Genomic DNA, 23,316 nt, shown 5'->3' with positions numbered 1-23,316 from the left:
TACTTAGGAAACCAATTTAATCCCAGGTGCTCTGTCTTGGAATATAATATTCTCTCTACCATGTCATAAAGTGGTCTCCAAGGTAACTCCAAATCGTCTCTTGAAAGAAGTTCCTTTTTCCTAGTTAAAAAAAAAAAAAAACAAAAAACATGTATGTGTGTATCACACATACTACATAGAAACCACAATTAATCATGGTAGCTTTTGTTTTACCCCATTCAGACATTCACAGGCAGAAAACAATATTATAAAGAACAATGTATCAGATTCTTGTTGCTGCTCAAAGAAGACTAGATTAAAAGGGACACTTAAATTTATGCCACCATTACTGCAAACAAATTTCCTATTTTAGGGGTTGGGGAGATAGCTCAGTCGGTAGAGTGCTTGCCTTGTACGCATAAGGCCCTGGGTTCAATCCCAGCACCAAAAAAAAAAAAAAAAAAAAAATTCCTATTTTATTTAAAAGGTTAAATGATACACAAAATTAAACCTATGATAACATTTTCTGTGACCTTTTCCCAAAGTGGCTCTCATTTCCTGAAACTTCCAAAGAAAAACAAACAAAAATTAAAACCTTAGCAGAAATCGTAGGAAATGGACTTACTTTAACAAGTTGATCAAGAGACGGGCAAATCCCTGCATCATGCTGATTTCCAGTTTTGGAATTGATACCAGCTCATACAATAACTTAATAAAAAGAACATGATCTTCTTTGCTAAATTTTCTCCCATAAAGTCGAATATATCTGCAAGAAAAGATAAGCCTTTAAAAATATGACACATTAGTGTTTCTCATTATATAATCCATATCAGTCAAGATGTGTAATCTGATGTCCATAAAGGGATGAATGATTACAGAAAATGTGATATTCTTAATACAAAGGATTGTTCAGCTTTAGATAAAGAAGGAAATTCTGTCATATAATACAACATGGATGAACTTAAATGACATTGTCAACCACTCAAAAAAGACAAATACTTCAAGATTCCATTAACATGAGGTACCTAAGACAATCAAACTCAGAAACAGAAATTGTACTTGCTAAGAGGGGAATGGCAAGTTCTTCTTCAACTGGTATAGAGTTTTAGTTATGCAAAGATTAAAAAATTCTGGAGACTTATTTAAAACATACATATAGCTAACAATATTGTACCATACATTTAAAATTGTTAAGAGGGTGTATGTTATGTGGGTTTTTTTAAAACCACAAACACATAAAATAAAAGGTGTGGTGACATCTTAATTATAAGTATCTCTAATGTTAAACATTTTATTTTCATTCTAATCATTGTGCAGCAAAGAATTCTGTACTTCAATCAAGAGATTACCAAATAAGTATTTTAAGAGCAAAGGGTTTAAAATAATAACTGAGTTCTCAACAACATTTGATGGCAAATCCAAATTATACTGTCTTATTGTTATGATAATTGGTCTTCAGTTGAGTTTCATCTCCTTCCTTTATTGAGCAAACACTCAAAATATCACTGAACTGAAACTACTTAAAAATAGCAAACTATAACATAATTAAAGGTAAACAGATAAAGAGCACAAATCCAGTTTACTGTACTAGTCCCTTTGTTTTAAGAATGGATATGATAAGCTGGGTGTGGTGGTATGTGCCTGTAACTCCAGCAACTTGGGAGGCTGAGACAGGAGGATTCCAAGTTCAAGAGCAGTCTCAACAAATTTGTGAGGGTCTCTCAAAATAAAAAAAGGGCTGGGTGATGTAGCTCAGTGGTAAAGCACCCCTGACTTCAATCCCCAGTACCAAAAAAGAATAGATATGATAGCCCAGTGTGGTAGCGCTCGCCTGTAATCCCAACTACTTTGGAGGCTGAGAGAAAGATCACAAGTTCAAAACTAGCATGGACAACTTAAAGAGACTCTGTCTCAAAATAAAATAAAAAGTACTGGGGATGTAGCTCGGTGGTAGAACACTTGCCTAGATCGTATGAGGCAACAGGTAAAAATAAATAAATAAAAATAAAGGCATTGTGTGTATCTACAACTAAAAAATATATTTTTTTAAAAATTAAATAAACAAGAATGGATATGGTCTGCTTAAAATCTTGAAACAATATAACAAGTTACAGAACATGTAGTTATGTTTCCAAGCATTAACTCAATTATAATTATTACCAAAAACAATTGAGTATTTTATCGCAAAAGCATAATTTTCACATTTTTAACATTAGAAAACAATGTAATCAAAAGTACCAAAATAAGCAAATTTAAGAAAAAAGGTTTCAAAATTCAATGACTGCTCATAGAATATGGAAGGTGTCAGAAGTAAACTCAAAATTTATTTAGAACAAAATTACTCAATACTTAAATTCATAAACCCCTTTGAGGAGAGTCATTTTACAAACACAAGTCAGAAGAAATGAGAACATTACTATTCCCCACGTGTTCTTTAGTACTTCCCCAACAGATAAAATCAAATTAAACCTATGCCTAACTTTTAAAGTTAGGGCACCTACGTGTATTTCAATCTTCCAGAAATACCTCAAAGTTTCTGGTCCATTCAGAGTACTGTTTCTTATATTCTCAGGCTATTGTGAATTTTTTTCAGCTTTTTTTTTTGTGGTTTCAAGGTATAATCCCATCACCTCACCTTAGTTCCTAAGAGACTGAACATTTTAAGAAGAATAATGATACATGAGATCATTTTGATTATGCCTGTAATTACTATAAAAGTTTCTTAACAACCCTCTAGTGGTCAAGCATATGAATCAGCAAAGACATTATACAAAGACCCCAATCTAAGGGCTGGGGAGATAGTTCAGTTGGTAAAGTGCTTGCCTTATAAGCACAGGGCCCTGGGTTCGATCCCCAGCACCACAAAAAAAAAAAAAAAAAAAAAAAAGACCCCAATCTCAGGGCTACCAATGATACCTGAGGCTGCTATATAAACATAGTTGCAAATCCCTGAAGCTTTCCCCTTGACTGCACCCTAAAATTACAGGTAAAAAAAAAATAATTTAAAATAATTTAAAAGCTACTCTTAAAAACTGGCACAGAAAAAGCAACAGTTTTAGCTCAGTGGCAGAGCACTTGCCTTGCATGTGTGACACACTGGGTTTGATCCTCAGCACCACACAGAAATAAATAAAGGTACTGTGTCCCTCTACCAAAAAACAAACAAAAAATAAAAAAACTGGCACAAAGATGAAACAGGAGAGTTCAAAGAAATATTCTCTGATTTCAGTAACTACTTCAGACCTTGCCAAGACTCCAGATGCCCCTGGAGTTATACATTCTCCCCTACAGTTAGAATACTTTTGTGAAAAATTTGGATTAACACTACTTTATAACTTAGATACAACCATTGTTTCTATTGCAGTAGACAGATACCTTCATCACATTAGAGGTGTAAAATTCACAAAACCCAAATTTTAATACTATATAATAAATTAGTGGTGGGGGGTGAATTCCTTGTTTGGAGGGCTAGAGCTGCTGACAAAAGCTTAGCATCAGGGAATTTCTCAAAACCTTTTATTTCCTCTAATCCCTCACAAACCAGCAAGCAGTTCTTTACTTAAGCATTTCTCAAAATACAACTCAAAAGACTTTTTTCAAAAGCTCAAAAAGTACTAACCATAAAAGGAAAATTAATAAATTGGTCTTCTTTAAAGTTAAGAAGAGGAGCTAGAGTTGTAGCTCAGTGGTAAACTGCTTGCATACTATGCATGAAGCACTGGGTTAGATTCTCAGCACCACATATAAATGAATAAAGGTCCAACAACTAAAGAAATATGCAAGAATTACATGTTAAAACAATGAAGTCTTACTAAAATGAAAAAAATTGAATAAATGGTAATATTAAGGACATTTTAAAATGTCTTTTACAATCAGGCTCAGTAGCCCACACCTACTTAGTAATCTCAGCTACTCAGGAGGCCAAGGCAAGAGGACTGCAGGTTTAAGGTCAGCTTAGGCAACTTAATGCGATCTGTCTCAAAATAAAATTCAAAAAGGGCTGGTAAAAAGCTCAGTGGTGTAGTCCTCATGTGACGCCTTGAGTACCACAAATACAATGAACAAAATAAAATGTCCCTTAATACCTTGCTAAATGACAAGCATTTTACAGTAAGAAGAGCTATCATGACCCATGAAATTTATGAACAAACCCCCAAATAATTTTGTATACTAACTTCAACTCACCACCCTCCATACCCAAAGCAAACAAATATACACTTTTCTGTCAATTTATCAGTTCCACTCTTTTCTTCTCTTCACAAGGGTCTACCAAATAAAAATATATACTAAAGAGACAGAGAGCCAAAAGTAGCCAAGAAAACTAGGAAATAAAAAATAAATTACTTTGATTTTACTCCAGGAACAAAACTCTCACTACTACAAATAATATTTAAAATGTAGATAAAACTTCTCAGAGCAAGGGTTTTTTCATTAAGCCCATCTCTCCTCTTTTCACTCAATCATCTATTTTATTCAAAAAGTCCTGCCAGAGCAAATGATATGTACAGGGCAAGAATATGTCTCAAAACATCTCCTTTAGGCAAAGAACTCACAATCAGATATGAGACAATCACACATAGGATATGAATTTCCAGGTACAATTATAAAATTAAATATACAATAGAAAAATAGGATAAAGGAAGTGTTAATAGGGTTTTGTGATTCTTTTTGTTTAACAAAAGTTTCATCATATATTAAGTGATCACTGACCTTGAAAGATTAGAAATCTGTCTAGATAGAATAATGGATCAACAACTGGGTACTGATATGGCAAGGAGACACAACTAACAGAATGTTCCATTCTCCCCTTTCCCCTCCATCTAGAACATGCTGAGGAACAAGAAAAGAGTATCTCTCTACCTCTCTCTCGCGCGCTCTCTCTCTCTCTCTCTCACACACACACAACACACACACACACACACTAATTTCAAGTGACTGCTGGTACGCAACAAAGTTAGGTGTTTATAAAGTGAAGAATGGGCCAGGAGTGGTGGTAGGACACACTTGTAATCCAAGCCACTGAAGAGGCAGAGGCAGAAGAAGTTCAAGTTCAAGGTCAGCCTCAGCAAAATTAGAGCGTCCCTAAGCAACTTAGTGGGGACCCTGTCTCAAAATAAAAAATAAAAAAGTTCGAGATGAGGGGTGGGGAGGAAAGGGAAAAAAAAAATATGACAGAATGATTCAAAAAAAAAAAAAAAAAAAAAAAGGTCAGGGATGTAGCTCAGTGGTAAAGTGCCCCTGGGTTCAATCCCCAGTACCCAAAAATAAACTTAAAAAGTAAAGAATGGCTGAGTGCCATGCCTGTAATCCCTGCAACTTGGGAAGAATCTGAGACAGGAGGATTCCCAAGTTCAAGGCCAGCTTCAGCAACTTGAGGTCCTGTCTCAAAATAAAAAATAAAAAGTACTGGGGCATACCTCAGTGACAAAGTGCCTCTGGGTTCAATTCCCAGTACCAAAAAATATCTAAAAAATAAAGTTGGAGAATGTCTTAAGGCTGAGTGTGGTGGTAAACACCTGTGAATCCTAGTAACATGGGAAGCAGAGGGAGGAGAATCTCGAATCTCTCAAATACAAAGCCAGTTCCAGCAATTTAGCATGTGTCCCCATCTCAAAATAAAAAATTAAAAAGGGTTGGGTGTACAGCTCCATGGTAGGGCACTCATGGGTTCAATTTCTAATACTGAAAAAGAAAAAGAGAGAAAGAGAGTATTCCATGTTTTCATTCAAACTTACTTTGCAACTCCTAACATTATCATCAACTCTGCATAGGATATTTTTTTATTTCAACACAGTAGCCAAGCAAGCTGGAATAGCATGGTTCTACATTTTTATTTGCTGAGAATTTAAACTGCTCTATGTCAGTCCACTGGGAAAGTTATTTAATTTCCTGTGTGTCTGTAAAACCTGGGTTCCCTCATATGGCTATGAAAACAGAGACAACTAACGAATGTATGAAAAATACTGACTTAAGTGTTATAGAGTGGGGCTCTGGTTACCAGTTTTTCATAAATTCCCCAGAGAGATTGGAACACAACATATGCTTTTTAAAGTCCATGAAAATCATTAAAAAAGTAATATTAATATAATCAATTTCAATTCATATTTTTTTCTTTTGACCTGGAGACTGAATCCAAGGACACTGTACCACCAAGCTAAATACATCTCCAGCCCATTTTATTTTTTACTTTGAGACAGGGTCTCACCAAGTTGCTCAGACTTGCAATCCTCCAGCCTCAGCCTCTTGAGTTGCTGGGATTACAAGTGTGTACCACCACATTCAACTTCAATTCATATTAGTTATGAGGCTAAATGTATTTTAAGAAGTTTGCTGAGCTAGGGTTGTGGCTCAGTGGTAGAACACTTGCCTTGCACGTGAGGCACTGGGTTCGACTCTCAGCACCCCATAAAAATAAAGGTACTGCATTCATGTACAACTAAAAAAAATTTTTAAATAAATTTGCTCTTTATATACAATAATTATTTTCATGTGAATTATCTGTTCACATCCTTGGAAGCCTATCTATCCTTCAACACATCCTTCCTTCATAGCCTTCCTCCATTCCCAACCAAAAGTACCATCTCTATCCTCTTAGCCCATAATAATGTATGCCAAATAACTATTTTTCATATTTCATGTTATAGTTATGCATGCATATATCACGTTGTTTCCTTTGGTGACTGAGAGTTACTTGATGTAAGGGATCATGCTTCTACATCCACTGAACCCACAACTCTGAAATGAAATCAAATGAACATTCTGAGAAACTTTTCAAATGACTGAAAGTACTAAAAAGTGTATCTTGAGGAATATACTGGCTTGTATAATTACAAACAGCTCAGAAGGACTAATTTTCAAAAAAAAGAACTCAAACCAACATATTCAAACGCATTAAACCAAATTATTTCAAAAACAGATTTCCAAAATGCCTAAAACCAACTATCATCTTTAAAATGATGGAAGGCTCCAAATGACTTATTAAAACTGACACTATTTCTAGATTAACAGTCACTTACAATTAATACCTAACAGTTGTTTCTCTCTTGAGGAATGAATGAAGTTAATAACTTTTTGAAATGCTTAACTGGGTGTCATTTATGAGCCAGACGTGGCATCAGGCAATGCGAACATAAAAACAAATAACAAATGGCCCTGGAGCACGTACCCTAGAAAGGGAGACAGGTAACTGATTATTTCAGTAATGCTCTGAGTATAGACTTTAACAGTCATACCAATTTGCCCATTCATCTCTGTGCCCCCACATTAAATGGCTTTGAGTTCCTTCTTACCTTACTAAATTCTATCTCAAGGTTAGGTGTGATGCTTCCCCTGGGTAGAATTCCCAGGCTATATAGCCTTAAAACTTTTTTTTTTTTTTTAAAAACCAACACAGTGGATAACAGCAAGATCTCTGTGGTCATCAGGTAAACTGGACATAAAAAAAAAGCCTCTACAAATGAATGCTTATGCACTCCCTCCCCTAAATTCATATGTTGAAAACCCTAATCCCCAATATCAACGTATTTTGAGATGAGACTCTGGGGAGGTAGTCTTGGGCTTAATGTTCAATAAAGAAGAGTCAGAAAGAGCTAGCTCCCTTCCCCACCAGATCAGGAAGACTCAGAACCCATCCATGCTGACAAAACAATCTCAGATTTCCAACCTCTAGGGAGAAATAAAAGTTGTTTAAGCCACTCCATATATGACACTGAGAACAGTCCAAGCAGACTCAAGGCATCTTCATTAAGCCTCATTTCTTCAAAGGTTAAACTGGAATAATATACCTACAGTTCATAGAGTTGTTTGTAAGAATTAAATGAAATAATGAATGTAAAGCATTAGCATAGTGCTGCCATGATAAACCACTCAGTATGTAGTAGGTGCTATCTCTGTGTCACTCATTCAACATTTTAATAATGCTCTTCTAAGATCCTTCAGGGAAAAGAAAAAAAAAAAATCCCTCAGGTTCCTCATATTTTTAAACTGTTATAACTTCATTTTTCATTTCCTGTATCTCAACAAGTACCAGCTGATTATATAGAACACAACTTGTTATAAATGTGGCTTTTAAAAAATGTTTTGGTCACAATCCACAGTAACAAATATAAACCAGTGCACACATATATACACACAAAACTGAAACAAAGATGATCAACACTCATCTTCATTACTGCCAAACGTACTCTAATAATTCTACTTTACCCAAAACAAGAAGTGGTTGGGCTGGGGCTATAGTTCAGGGGCAGAGTGCTTGCCTAGCATGTGTGAGGGCCTGAGTTAGATCCTTAGCACCGCGTAAAAATAAACAAATAAAATAAAGGGATTTTGTCCATCTACAACTACAAAAATATTTTTTTAAATAAAAAAATTTTTAAAAAGAAGTGGTTAAAACCTATCAAACTTGGGCTGGGGATATAGCTCAGTTGGTAGAGGTGCTTATCTTGCAAGCACAAGGTCCTGTGTTCAATCCCCAGTACCACAAAAAAAAAAAAAAAAAAATCTATCAAACTTATTTGCCAAGCCACTTAGTCATGACTCTTTTGGAAAATTATGTACAGATGATAGATTACAACCCCCCGCCCCAAAAAAGTAAAAAGATCTTACTAAGATAATTCTGCCTATTAATTTATGATTTTTTAAAAAAATCAAGTTCCAAATCATTTCTGGATCTGTTACATAGTAACTTTTCCCCTACCTTATACAGAAGAGGCAACTCCATTTGTTCCAAGGTTTACAGAAAACTAACATTTTATTAATTAGGATCTCTGGAAGTAACCTACCTCCCTCAGAACACAAACTACCCCAATTTAACTCTTCAGGAATCCGACAAAATTTTCCAACTCCATTCAAAAGTCATCTTAATAGAGTAACATAGAAAAAAACATCAGCTCAAACATACAAACTCACAAGGAAAAGACTGTGTTAAGATTTCTTGCTCTAAAAACATATACTTCATAATTTCCTTAAAAAAGAAAATCACCAGAAAATGAAACACCCACGTGTTCCATACCATATCCCTTTAGACAATCTACCTTAGAAAAAATTATAAAATATTTTTAATAATTCTTAAGTAATCTTGAATTTGTCTGCACTATAATACTATTTTTATACCCATTTCACCTTGTAATAGTGTTATTTTTTTCTTAGAAAGGAAAATCTTTAATCTCAAATATTTAAGGGCCAGGTATTGTGGGGGGAAAAAAAACAAACAAAATTAGCATTACTATTACATAATGGTTTACCTATCAAAAATTTTTAACAACTATAAGCTAAATTTTCTGATACTATGTCCTTCACCACAACTATTATAGATTTATTTAAAAGTGAAACACTGGGGGCTGGGGAGATAGCTCAGTTGGTAAAGTGCTTGCCTTACAAGCACAGGGCCCTGGGTTGGATCCCCAGCACTGGGAAAAAAAAAAAAAAAAGTGAAACACTTGGTCAAACTCCCTAATGCAAACAATATAATCTACTTCGCTAAAATCCAGTTTGGGATACCTTTTATGGTTATAAAACACACTAATTTTTCTTAACCAAAATGTTCATTTCCTCCAGTCCTCTGGTTATATATTTTATACATCTCCTTTCTTTTGAACCCAGTATTCACTTTCTTCATTTTGAATACAAAATTAGTGACCTCTTAGATTTTTATAATGTTTTAGTTTATAAGTAAAAAAGGCAATTCTAATATTAATGAGTATTTATGAATGCATACACAACTATTAAATGTTGGAAGTAGAAAGTTGAAGAGGTCAAAACAACTCACAGTACAGAAAGGAATCTATATATAGAAACAATACAAAAGTATGAACAAGGGGTCAAGAGAGTGTATTGAAAGGCAATAAATGCTCTGCATAGGCTGAATATGGAAGTAGTCAACCTCAAGATTCCAAATGGCAATACTTAGGTGTTGCTTTTCACATTTCAGTGGGGGTCTCAACAATCAGATAATTTGCTGCTCCTTTTATTTTCCTGGTGTTGCTTTCATTACAATGTTCTCAGTTTGTTGTTTAGACACTATTTTTCTACAAAGGTTAGAGGAAAACATTTAGATTCTATATTTAAAAGGAAGGAAAAGAGATTCACTGAAAATGAATTTCACTTAATACAAAAGTTTCAAAACTATAAAAACTATTTTAGAAGATGTATTACGAATAAATAAGAATCCCTAAAAATATGATAAAATAAAAAATTGCCTCCACTTCAATTAATAATGTATTTTAATAACAATGTTATTTTAGAACACTGCATGCAGCAAGGAACACATGGGGGGAAGTGACATTAAGCTCTCAGGACATCAAATGATAATTTATTATTTTCTAAGTTCTTTCCTAGTACCTCAATGCAAAGCACAGGTCAGGGGCTGAGGATGTGGCTCAGTGGTATAGAGCACTTGCCCAGCATGCACATGCGGGAGGCCCTTGGTTAAATCCTCAGCACTGCAGAAACAAAACCCACTGGGCATAATGCAATTTTTTATTTAAAGTAATACATTTAGAATTCAAGTTATACATAGTGGCGGACACCTATAATCCCACTGAGTGACTCAGGAGGCTAAGGCAGAAAGATAACAAGTTCAAGGCAAAAAGAAAACAAAACCCAAATGGGGAAAAGTACCCCTAAAGTTCAATCCCCAGATACACGCCCCCCCCAAAAAATCATATTTTCTTCCTCTAGAATTCTTGAGGGGCTATCACTTTGCCCGATCTATTCTAAATGAACAAAAATGAACATGAAGAGTACACTGGAACTTCCTGAGGACAGAAAACTTTTACTTATATGCACCAAATACCAAAAGTTGTGCCTACCCTCTACAAGGAACTAAAAAAAAGTTCCAAGAAAACTGAATCCTGCTTCTACTACTCTGTATTAATCTATGAACCTTAGTATCTTCACTTTTAAAATGGAAATAACTTAACCGCACACTTGCTATCCCAAGATTAAGTCTAAATCTCCAATATTCAGTAGGAGTAAAAGAAATTGTATAAAAATGATCATTAATGAGCTGCTGGGTTGTTTTGTTTTTTTTTTTTTTTAAACTCCCTACCCATGAAGTTCAACTGTAATAAACCTTAACGCATTGCAAATGGATGAAAATTCAGAAGTAAAATCACAAAATTTTCAAAGCAGAACTTCCTGAAGCCATTCAAAGTTGACAATGAACTGGTTTGTTTTTTCAGTTTTGTTTCTTTAAAAAAATATTTTTAGATATTGATTTTTGTTGTTGTTTTAATTCATTTTCCCTCAAAGACACTGAAAATGCTCATGAAATGAAATAATGTGCTCCACAACAACGGACAAAAGTCAGGGCGTAGTGGCCAAGACCCTAAACAACTTAAGTGAGATCCTGTCTCAAAATTAAAACAAAAAAACAAACAAACAAACAAAAAAAAAACAATAAACAACAAAAAGGGCTACAGATGTATTGTAGCTCAGTGAAAGAAAGAACTAGAAAGGGGGCAATGAAAGGAACACTATACCATGAGTTGATAAGTGTGTTAAGATGAGTGATGTGGTTCATTATATTAGTAATTCTCAGTATGTTTGGTATTTTCCATATTAAATGTTCTAAATAAAAAAATTCTTAAATCAAAAAACTGTTCAAATTGGAATCAAAACACATAATCACTGGCAAAGGAGGTTCTACCACAAACAACCAGAAGGCCAAGTCAGGGTGATTGCAAGCCAGGGCAACGAAGTGAGATCCTGTCTCAAAGTAAAATAAAAAAGGTCTCAGGATGGGGCTCAGTGATACAGTGCTGGCCTAGCATGTGCAAATTCCCGAGTTTAATCCCCAGCACCACAAAAGAAATGTGTGTGTATGTCTGACAATGCTATGAAAATTCGAATGTGTGTGTGGTACAAAGAAGTTATGAGAACACTACTTTCCCATTCAATTCTGATGTGAACCTAAAACGGCTCTAAAAAATAGCTGATTAGTTTTTTTAAAAAATCAAACAAAGGTACCTAATGTGCTATTCTACAACTTTGTCAGAAAAAGTCACATCCCTCACAATTACCCTCGCAATGGAAAATCAACTTTCTCATTTCAAAGAAATTTTGGTTCCTATTTTGAATTGTAATCATTTAGTAACAAAGATACACCTCATCTACTACTTTCTTTAACTGGTTCTCTTTTTTCTTTTTTTTCTTTTTTGCAGAAGGGTGGTACTGGGGATTGAAGCCAGGGTCACTTTTTTACCACTGGGACACATCCTCAGGCCTTTCAATTTTTATTTTGAGAGAGGATCTTGCAAGGTTGCTTAGGGCCTCAATAAGTTGCTGAGGTTGGCCTGGAACTTGTGATTCTCCTGCCTCAGCCTCCTGAGTTGAGTCCCTAGGATTATAGGCGTGCATCACCATGCGGAAGCTTCTAAGTGGTTGACTGATAAAGGTAGTAATTTGTCAAGATTTCAAGATTACTTTGCAAATAAAAGGCACTCATTTTTATGGTATACTTTCAGTATTTACACATTAGATACTCATTAATTATTTATTAAGTGCTGGGCATGGTGACACATGCCTATAACCCCATGACTCAGGAGGCTGAGACAGGAGGATGGCAAGTTCAAAGCCAGCCTCAGCAACTTAGCAAGGCCCTAAGCAAGTCAGCAAGACCCTGTCTCTAGATAAAATATAAAAAAAAGGGCTGGGGCTGGGGCTCAGTGGTTAAGTGCCCCTGAGTTCAACCCCTGATAACAAAATAAGGAAAAAAAATTTATTAATTATCTCATGTTAATAACCAACAGAGATTCAGCAGTTAGCATTTCCTGCTTTACAGATGATCCTGTAGTCACTTACTACCTTTCACAATTTGTTTTTGGTACCAGGAAGTGAATCCAGGGTACTTAACCACTGGGCCACATCCCCCACCCTCTTTATTTTTTACTTTGAGAGAGGGTCTCACTAGGTTGTTGATAGTCTGGATAAGTTGTTCAGGCTGGCTATGAACCTTTGACCTTCCTCTCAGCCTCTGGAGCCCTGGGGTATTACAGGCATGCTTCACTGTGTCCAACTTAAACTTAAAATTTCTTAAATGTATTATGTGCCTGTGACTAAAATAATCTCTCTGGAAGATTACATGATGTTAGCAATAATTAAACTGCACCTTCAATCTAAAAGCGAGCCACAATTCAGAAAATGAAATGATTCCATACTCATTTAATCATAAAACAATGCAGAATATAAACCAGGCATGGTGGCACTCACCTATAATCCCAGGAACTCTAGAGTCTGTTGAAGGAAGATTGCAAGATTGAGGTCAACCTCAGCAATTTTGCAAGGCCCTAAATAACTTGTGAGACCCTATCTCAAAACAAAATATAAAAAAGGGCTGGGGGTAGGGTTCAGTGGTTGAGCACCCCTGGACTCAATCCCCAGTAGCAAAAAAAAGGAAAAAAAAAATACATGTCACTATGACATACAAGATATCTAAATTGGCTTTGTATTATACCATATTAGTTAACTAAAATCAAAATTCTGTCTTTAAAAAAACAAAAAAGCAAGAAATTATCATGGATGGGGTAAGCTTGTAAAGGATTCTATTATCAATGAAGTGTTAAAAAGATAAGAAACCATTTTAATCTGCCTGAGGAATCCAACCTCACATTATAAAATTTTGCTTATATAAAACACTCCTCTAGTAACTATTAAATTTGAAAATCCACGAATCATCTCAACTTTGCCTTCAAAAGAAAAATTATAAAGGTAAAAGAAGTCAAATAAGACCAAGATGAGAATCTTGGTGGCAAAGCCAGGTTTAGATAAACTGAGGTGTTCTAACTAGACTTCACTCCCGCTTATGTAAGGTCCAGAAGGTCAAGAGCAAAAACAAGTTCTTTACTCAACTCCCTTCATTCACACAAATCATCTGAGTCCATAATTTGTCTATAATGCCATTTTCCAAAGACCACTATTTTGGTCCTACTTTCTCTAATTTATTAATTTTCCTTAATTTCTCTAATTTATTTGTCACCTTCTTAAAACTTTGCCTTGTTCTATCACAAAATCCCTCATCAACAGGCAGTTCTAAAATTTTAAATTGTCTGTAAATGAGAGTTTGTATTATATCACAGGACCAATTTAAAAAATACACAGACACCAGGCATGGTGGTGCACACCTGTAACCCCAGCAACTCAGGAGGCTGAGGTAGGAAGGAAGATCACAAGTTGGAGGCCAATCTCAGCAACTGAGTGAGGCCCTGTCTCAAAATTTAAAAAAATAATTTAAAAAAATATATTTTTAGTGCAGATGGACACAATACCTTCATTTATTTATTTTTATGTGGTGCTGAGGATCAAACCCAGTGCCTCACACGCGCTAGGCAAGCGCTGTACCACTAAGCCATAACCCCAGGCCTTCAAAATAAAAAATTAAAATGGCTGGGAATATAGTTCACTGATGTAGTACTTGCCCAATATATGCCAGGTTTGATCCTCAGTGACACAAAAAAATATAATAAAAAAGACACAGAAATAACCTTTGGTCAGAGTTGCTAAATAGATCTACAAATCTCAGAATGGACTGAAGTTACTAAAATGAAGTAAAAAGTGAAACGGGGGGCCAAATATATATATATATCTCCCAAGCCCAAAAGTGTAGCAGCTCCTCAATCAGAATTCAGCTTCAAACACACCTGTGATACCCAGATTAAGGCACACTTTTAGTAGGGGATACAGTCCTAATGCCTCTGAATGGCCTTCATACTCTGGTCTTCTTTAAGAATGTACATGATCTATGTAACTATTTCTAGTAGTTTACAAACTATTCAATCAATCTTTGTAGAAAAAATACACAAAGGCTTATTGGAAACTCAAAAGTGTAAAACAATAATAAAATCATAGAATATCAGACTAGGAATGGTTCCTATTTGGTCCAACACCCTTAGTTCACTCACAGGAACACTGAAATACATGATTAAATAACTGTTCCATGGTTCTAAAGCCAGTGGGAGAAACTAGGCTTTATTTTCATTCCTGCTTCCATTCTTCTATGACGTTTGAACACTACTCAGCTATCACATGTTCTGACATTATTTAGATTTTGACTTATGCAACACAATGCTTTAAAAAAAATGCACAACTATAAACCATTACCTTAACATGATTTAGAAGGAAAAAACACACCCAACATCATAATATGGACATCAAGTTCAAATTTTCACAGGGCAATCCCAAGAATAGGTTTCCAGCAGTTAACCACAATTCCAAAATTAAAACCTACCTAACAGCATTTCTTACACTTTTTATACATGTTTATATTTTACATACATTACATATATATATATAATATGTTATGGGTTCACAGGTATTAAGCCATTTAATTGCAACCCTGTCCTAAGCATCAAGCATCAGCTTCCACTGTATTTTTAGTCCTTCCTAGGTAAGAACTACTTTTATGTAATAAGCCAAAATACTAACAAAACTATTACTGCTGGGGCGGGGCAGAGTGTTCATTCACCTTGCATGTGTGAGGCACTGGGTTCGATCCTCAGCACCACATAAAATTATATAAATAGAGGCTGGAGCTGGAGCTCAGTGGCAGAGCGCTTGCTAGCAGGTGTGACACACTGGGTTCCATCGTTGGCACCATATAAAAAAATAAAGGCATTCTGTCCATCTACAACTACGAAAAATGTTTTTAAATATATATAAATAAAAATAGTAGCAGATGGAGTAAAAAATAAACTATTGGTGCCAATGTATCAAATTCATTAACAATAAAATACTTCAGAAAATATTTTACTACGCTTGTGTAAATTAAATTCTAGGTTCATACATGCAAACCAGACATGTCCTCACACACTGGCATATTTATTTGTATTTTATTTTTAGTTGTAGGTGGACATTCTACCTTTATTTGGCTTACTTATTTTTATGTGGTGCTGAGGATCAAACCCAATGCTGCACATGTGCTAGACAAGCACTCTACCACTGAGCCACAACCCCAGTCCCACACTGGCATATATATATACTGTGCACCTAAAAAGAGCTATTCTTCATGTCTCCCAAAATGGTATTCTGTGGCAAGTCTAAACCAAGTGACTTAAATAGATAGTTGCTAGAACAAAGCAAACTTCATTTAACTGTGTCTAATTAACACAAACACCTAGGAGGCTCACTTGAAAAAGTGAATTTTAATCATTTATAAAATATTCTTCTGTTTTGACTAAAAATGGTTCTTTACTCTCCATTGCTTTCCTTTCCCCACCCCATTCTCCCATGGATCCTACCACCACAAACTTATTTAAACTCTAGACAAGAGAGCTGTTAACTTCAAAATTTTATGGTCACTCTTTGAAGAGGACAAACTAAGTGTTTTAGTTTTGCCTCTTTTTTAATTAAAAAGATAATTATTCCCATCAACCCGAAAGAGGTGGTGAGAAACTTGTCAGAGGCCCCCTAATAACTGGCAGATAGGAATCATCCTGTGAGAAATATATAAGACTATTGCATTACAAAACCCTGAGTCATCACCCACTTCACTCAGCAGATTTGAGTAAACACTGAACAAGAGACTTAAGTCCTGTGTGTTCATCCATCTGTAACCATATGCGATGAACATACAATATTGCCAGGCTTTAGGTGCAGTCAACCAACAAGATAGAGCAAAATTCTTTTATAAAAAGCTGACAGTGCAGATGCCCACCTAGCAAATAAGATCTCTAACCTTTCCCCCGAGTGCCTTTACTTTTTTTTTCCCCCTAATTTCTGTGTCACTAGTTTGCAGTTAGTTTATACAGAACAAGAGTCCTCCTCAAACCGACTTAGGTAATAATTCATCTTAAACGGCTAAAAAACTCACACATACCTGATACTAACAACTCCCAGGATACCCTGATGGCACTCTTCAGTGTTTTCCTCAGAACAGTAAAAGGTCTCGCCAAAGGAAATGTCACAACAGAAGCAACACATTTCCTCAAATTCTAAGACAACATTCTCAACGTAAACGTCTACTCTACAGTCCAAGAGTGAGCCGAGGGCTGATTTTATGCCAATCTTTTCAATCAAATCTACAAAACGAACAGGACCCAGAAGTCTCCCTCGGGCTTCCTTCCCATTCACAAAGTTACGAGAAACTTGACGAAGCGAGGTGAAGAGGCGGGATCACAGGGGAAGAAAGAACCAGAGGAAACGGGGAGAAGTGGGGAAGTCAAGAGTTCCTTCCCCAAAGACAATTCCTCTCTGCCCAATCTCTCCACGCGCAAACCTCCAAGGAGGACCTTTGGGGACAGCTCTCTTCCTTCCCCAGGGCCCCGGCAAGTCCTAAGAAACAACCTGACGAACGCTTGGGGAGTAGCAGCCGGTGAGGACGAAGAAGGCTGCTGAGAACCCGAGAGGTCCCGTAGCAAAGTGGCAGGGAGGAGGCTGAGTGCTTCACAGGCTTCTGTCACGACCCTTGCGAGCACTAGCAAGGGGGCAGTTCCAGCCAGGACAGAGTGGCGGGTTAAGCCGTCCGGACAAAGAGCCCACCCCAGTCTACCCGCCTCCAGCCGTTGCTCCGGGCCCGTGCCCACTTACGTGGAGAGTTTCCTGGTCCAGAAGAGGCCCCCGGGCCACAGCTCTTGGAGCTGCACTGCCCGGCCCAGGTTGCTTTTTATCTGGGCCAGCTGCAAGTCGGACTCCGCGTCCAGCCGCTCGGCGTAGGGCAGTAGCTTGTTGTACACGATCTCCTTTTGCGGAACGAAGCCCCGCGGGCCCTGCCCGGGACGCCCGCCGGGCTCCGGGGGATCCCCGCCTCCCGCCCGCTCGATCAGCTCCATGAGCCCAGGGACACCCCCCCACCCCCTCCCACCCTATCCCTCCCCGGCCCCCACCCCTCTCCGGGCTCCGCCTCCTCCGCGTCGTCGTCGCCCCGCGGCCGCCGGCGGCCCGTCGCTCTCGGCCCGACCGCTGGGCCCCCTCCCCTGGCCGGTGTGCTACTGGGCCCCGCGCGGTCCCCGGTTCGTTGGCGGCGGCAGCGGCCGCTCTGCCCGCCCCGCACCGGCTCCGCTGGTGACGCTGCAGCCGCCAGGCCCAGAGGTTCCGGACGGGCCTCAAGTCACTTCCGGGGCGGGGCGGGGCGGAGCGAGGCGACGGCGTCTGTGGAGGTGGCGGCGGGAGCGCAGGGGGCCGCGCTTCCTCGCCGTGGGCCGGGCTGGGAGCCCCCACCTCCGGGCTCCACCCGCCTAGCGGGAGGCTGCCCCACCGGAAACACGAGGCCGAATTCCAAGCTATTGTCCTCCCTCGCCTGGGGCGGCGCGCTCTCCACCTCCGGCCTTCGGTGCCCGTAGTTGCCGCGGCCTCAGGCAAAGTAATTGGCCTTGACCCTCACGCTGAAGCTGGAGTAGTTTCCAGACCACAAGTTTTTGGAAAAACCTACGTACCCCGTATTATTCGACTTTTCCTTACAAATTTTTCACTCTGTCCCTTTTAAGTTTCCACCATTCTTGTATTCTCCTGGCAGCCTCATTCCAAAGAAGTTATTTAACAAATATTAATTGAACTATTTTGTGTATCAAACTCTCCTTTAGGATGTTAGGATGGGGGCTGGGGAGATAGCTCAGTTGGTAGTGTTTGCCTTGCAAGCACAAGGCCCTGGGTTCAATCCCCAGCACCGGCGGGGGGAAAAAAGATATTAGGGTGGAAAGTTTAAGGGCACCTGGTTTCTGCCCTTTAGGGACTTAAAAGTTCAGTGGAGACATAGACTTGAGAATTACAAGACAAATCTCTTAATTTCTACATGTGTATAGAATGCCTCTGGAGCAGTAACAGGTTTCCTGGAAGTGATATTTTAGTTAAACTGTGAGGGTTGACTGCAAGTTGGTTAGAAAAATAAGGGAAGAGAATGTATATTTAGGCCGAGAGAACAGCTCTAAGGCTACAGGCATGTATTCTAGGAATTCAAAGAAGTTCAGACCAGCCGAAGATTGCGTGAAAAGAGGGGAGTGAAGAAACAAGACTAAGAAGGAAATGCTGGAGAATTTAGAGCTTTATTCTAAAGACAGAAACTTGTGAAAGATGTTAAGCATTCAGGTATCGTGATAAAATTTGCATTTTTGGCTGGTGCGTTGGTGCACACCAATAATCCCTGCAGCTGAGGGATGCTGAGGTAGGAGGATTGCAAATTCAGGATCAGCCTCCGCAATTTAGCCACGCCCTAAAAAACTGAGCGAGACCCTGTCTCAAAATTAAAAATAAAAAGGGCTGGGGATGTAGCTCAGTGGTAAACCACCCTGGGTTCACTTCCCAGTACAAACACACACACAAAAAATTACATTTCGAAGAATCATTCTGGTTTGCCTGGAGAATGAATTGGTACAAACAAGATTGAAAACTGGAGTACCCCTTAAGAAGATGACATATCGATGACTTGGACTTGGACGTCAGTTGAAGCTGTTTGGAAGCTATTTCAAGCGGAATGGCCTGGGTTTGTTAGTTGATTGAATGTGAAGAGTGAAAGAGAAAAAGATGGTGTGATGTATGATGCCATCTGGCTTGGGAAATTGGGCAGATAATGAAGTCCTTCACCAGAGAACACAGCAGAAACAGCTTTGGAGTCAGAAAGCGTATGGGTGGATAAGTGTCAAGTTGATATGCAGATCAGAATGATGATCTAAACTGGGATATGAATCAACATATAGATGGATAGGAGGGAAATGAGGAAAGTGTGAAAATAATAGACCATTGATGGACCTCTTAGAGAAAAGTCAAGTGATGTAGCACAAGTCTGTAATTCCAGTGACTCTGGAGGCTGAGACAGAAGATTGCAAGTTCAAGGATAGACTGGGCAATTTAGTGAGAACCTGTCTCAAGTTTAAAAAAATAAGATGAAAAGGACTGGAGTTGTAACTCAGTGGAAGGACACCCCTGGGCTCAATCCCCATAACCATAAAGATGTACAGAGAAAATGGGAAAAGACCATAAGGAATATTCACTGGAAGAAGAAAGGTATAAGGCATTCTAGATGAATGGACATTACTAAAACCATAGTGTTTCAAAAGGAGGAAGTGACCTATCAGAGGTGGCTGGCAGGTCAATTGAAAGAAAACATGAGAAGAGTTTACTGAATGAAAAGTTTATTGATATAAAGCAGATAAGTTTCCATGGAAGGTAGGAATGGAAATCGGATTACAGTGACAAAGGACAATGGGAAGTGAATAAATTAGAGGCAGCAAATATAGACGAAACCTTTTTTCTGAAAATGAGGTGGAAATAATAAGAGAGAGATAACAAAGTACCTGGAATAAAAAGAGGGACTTTTCTAAGGTGCGGTCTATTTAGATATTTTGAAATATTGGTGAGAAGGAGCCAATGAGGAAAGAGGTTGAAGGTATGTGGGTGAGGATGACAGAGTGGGGGGAAAAATAAGTCATTGGCTCTTAGCAGTAAACCAGACTGTGCTTCCATTGTCACAGGAGGAAAACAGAAGGATAGGTGCAAATGTAGGAAGCTTTTGCAGATTTGGTGCTGAAGTTAGAGAAGTTCCCTGGTGGTTTCTAATTTTTTTTTTTTTTTTTTTCTTTTCTGTGAAACGAGAATGAGAATTAGGAAGAGATGGGAAGATTCAAGGATATTGGAGAAAGCTTAGAGTGCTCTCAAAATTCAGAATAGTGATTAGAAGAAAATAAGAATTACTTGGCTGCTAAGGCTAGAAGCATGAGTTTACTGTCATCTGTTTATACAATTTAATGATATTCTCCAATAACGTTTAGCTGCCCAGGATTATATGACATACAGGCTGGTATAACAGAATGACAAAGGAGAAAGAGAATTTTATTTATGTTGATATTAGCTACCATTTAATGAGCACTTTTCTAGGCCAGTGCTTTAGCTATTTTATCTCATTGAGTTCTCTAAAGATAATTGAGTTATTTGAAAGGGAGTTGTTAAAGTGTAAATTGATTGAGGACTAAGTGAAGAGATATAGAAGGCTGATAAAGAGAAAGTTGAGAAATGAAGGGCTTAGGTCCTGAGGAGGTATAAGGACAGTAGTAGGATTCACCTGAGCAAGGGATCTAGAAAAACAGGAATGTTTGGATTTAAGATTTCAAAAGAGTTCCAGGTAATGTCACTCTTCCTAAAGCTGGCATCTGAACTGAATAGGTTAAAATTAAAAAAAAAATCTAAGTGTATATTAAAGCATTATTGAAATACCTATATATTATAAAACACTTTTGAAATGCCTTCTCGTGGGCTGGGGCTGTAGCTCAGTGGCAGAGCATGCCTAGCAGGTATGAGGCCACTGGGTTGGATCCTTAGCACCACATAAAAATAAATAAAATAAAATACAATAATTTGTTAAAAAAAAAAAAAAAAAAAGAAAGAAAGAAAGAAAGAAAGAAAAAAGAAATGCCACCAGGTGAGGAAGAGTTGGGAGACCATAGGTTTCTTTGCTTGACCTGGTCTGCTTATCACTGGAGATTAACCCAGTGTGGGGTCCATTTTCTCCTCTCAGTCCAGCTCCAGGCATTTTTATCTCTTGGGGTTCAGGACACTCTGTCAGAGGATAACAGCTCATTATCCTTTCAGCCAGGCTCTGGGGAAGACATTAATTTCTTATCACACACTTAGAGGGAGCAGACTATAATTGACCTTCTTGGAAAACCAGAAAATTGCAGTGGCCCTTCAAAGAAAATATTCTGAAGAGAGAGACCACGCCTCAAGCTGGAGGAATCCGGAGGGATAATAATCAATTGAATATGTATTCCTTTGATGTACTTATTGGCCCACTTATTAGCAATGAAAAAAATGACAGATTGTTAGGACCTTGTCTTTCCCTGCCTTAGTTTTCTGTATATATGATATATCTGAACTGAGGCTCTGTTGCCAGAAGCATTATCTTTAGAATATTAAATTAGAAATATTAATCATGTATCCAGGTTTATACTGAGTTACAGTGGTGTTTGTTTGTTTTGTTTTTTGTTTTTCCTGGTACTGGGGATTGAACCTAGGGATACTCTACCACTGAGCCACATCCCCAGCTATTTTTATGTTTTATTTTAGGACAGGGTCTTGCTAAGTTGCCCAAGATGGCCTCCAGCTTATGATCCTCCTGTGCCAGCTTTCTGAGTCACTTTGATTATAGACATGCTTAACCACACCTGACTTTTTAAAACATTTTGATATTTCACTAAATTGTAGCTAGATACGAGATTTTTAAAAATTTTCAGGGGTTTTGTATTTTTTTTAACCAAAAGATTCAGCCAGTTGCAGTGGCACATACCTCTTATTCCAGCTACTCAGGAGGCTGAGTCAGGAGGATTGCAGGTTTAAGGCAGTTTAGCAAAAGATTGTCTTAAAATTTTAAAAAAGTGGGGACGGGGAGTGGGGGTGGGGTGGGGAGATAGGTATGTTGGTAGAGTGCTTATCTAGCCTGTACAAGGGCTGGGTTTAGACCCCAGCACTGCCCCCCAACACACACACAAAATCATTTCAATTTTGCAAAATTTTTAGCTGTCTTTTCATCTATCTTGTACTTGTTCTTTCCTTGTAGATCCTATTAGACATATGTTGTACCTTCATATTCTAACCATCATGTTATATTTTCCAATCTTTGTGTTGATCTCATTTTAGATAATTTTATCATATTTATTTTTCATTCTTGATTTTTTTTTAAGGAAAAGTTTATTTGGAGCTTATGGTTTTGGAGGTCTCAGTCCATAGATGGCTGACTTTGTTGCTTGGGGACTAAGATAAGGCAGAACATCATGGCAGAAGGGAGTGATAGAGTAGAGCAGTTTGAATCTTGGCAATCAGAAAGCAGAGCTCATTTTTTAATTCTTTATTCATTCGTTTCTGATCTTCTGTTTAACTTGACCATTTCACTTTTCACATTTTATTTACTTATTTGTTTGTTTTGGTATCAGAGATTGAACCCAAGGGCACTTAAGCATTTACTCGCACCCAGGTTCTTTTTTATTTTTATTTTTATTTTATTATTATTATTATTATTTTTGGTAGTTGTAGGTAGACTGCATGCCTTTATTTTATTTGCTTATTTTTGTATGTAGTGCTAAGGATCGAACCCAGTGCCTCACCTGTGCTAGGCAAGTGCTCTGCCACTAAGCCACAGCCCCAGCCCCCACTCCCAGTCCTTTTGTTTTTTATTTTGAGACAGGGCCTTGCTAAATTGCTGGAGTCTGCTTTGAACTTGCCATCCTCCTGCCTCCACCTCCCAACCTGCAGGGATTACAGACATGTGCCACCATGCCAGGCTCATTTGTTGTTTTTGTTTAACAAGATATTACAACAGAATAGGGTTTTGCATTAGCTCAAGCTGCCATGCCTGGAACTGGAAGACCCTTAAGGAATAAATGTCTACCTCTAAAATATTAGAAATTATTTGGCAAAAGCCAG

General features: G+C 37.9%; 1 protein-coding gene and 1 long non-coding RNA gene across 2 annotated transcripts in view; one reads left to right on the top strand and one right to left on the bottom strand.

Annotated features, from left to right (window-relative positions):
• Positions 1-17,754, bottom strand: part of PSME4 (proteasome activator subunit 4) — a 102,535-nt gene extending 84,781 nt beyond the window's left edge. The window contains exons 1-3 of the mRNA XM_079110202.1: positions 17,500-17,754; positions 605-745; positions 4-120 (exon numbers count right to left, since the gene is read on the bottom strand). Of these exons, the coding sequence (XP_078966328.1) occupies positions 4-120; positions 605-745; positions 17,500-17,741 (500 nt within the window). The 5' untranslated portion in view covers positions 17,742-17,754. The remainder of the gene's footprint in view (positions 1-3; positions 121-604; positions 746-17,499) is intronic.
• Positions 3,018-5,675, top strand: LOC306643915. The gene is made up of 2 exons (XR_013759120.1): positions 3,018-5,107; positions 5,187-5,675. It is a non-coding gene; the product is annotated as an uncharacterized lncRNA (long non-coding RNA).
• Positions 17,755-23,316: the final 5,562 nt, after the last annotated feature.

Source organism: Sciurus vulgaris (assembly GCF_902686455.1).
Source record: "Sciurus vulgaris genome assembly, chromosome: 14".
Lineage (NCBI taxonomy): Eukaryota > Metazoa > Chordata > Mammalia > Rodentia > Sciuridae > Sciurus > Sciurus vulgaris.
The sequence above is the reverse complement of the archived record's forward strand: the minus strand, read 5'-3'. Positions and strand labels throughout refer to the sequence as shown.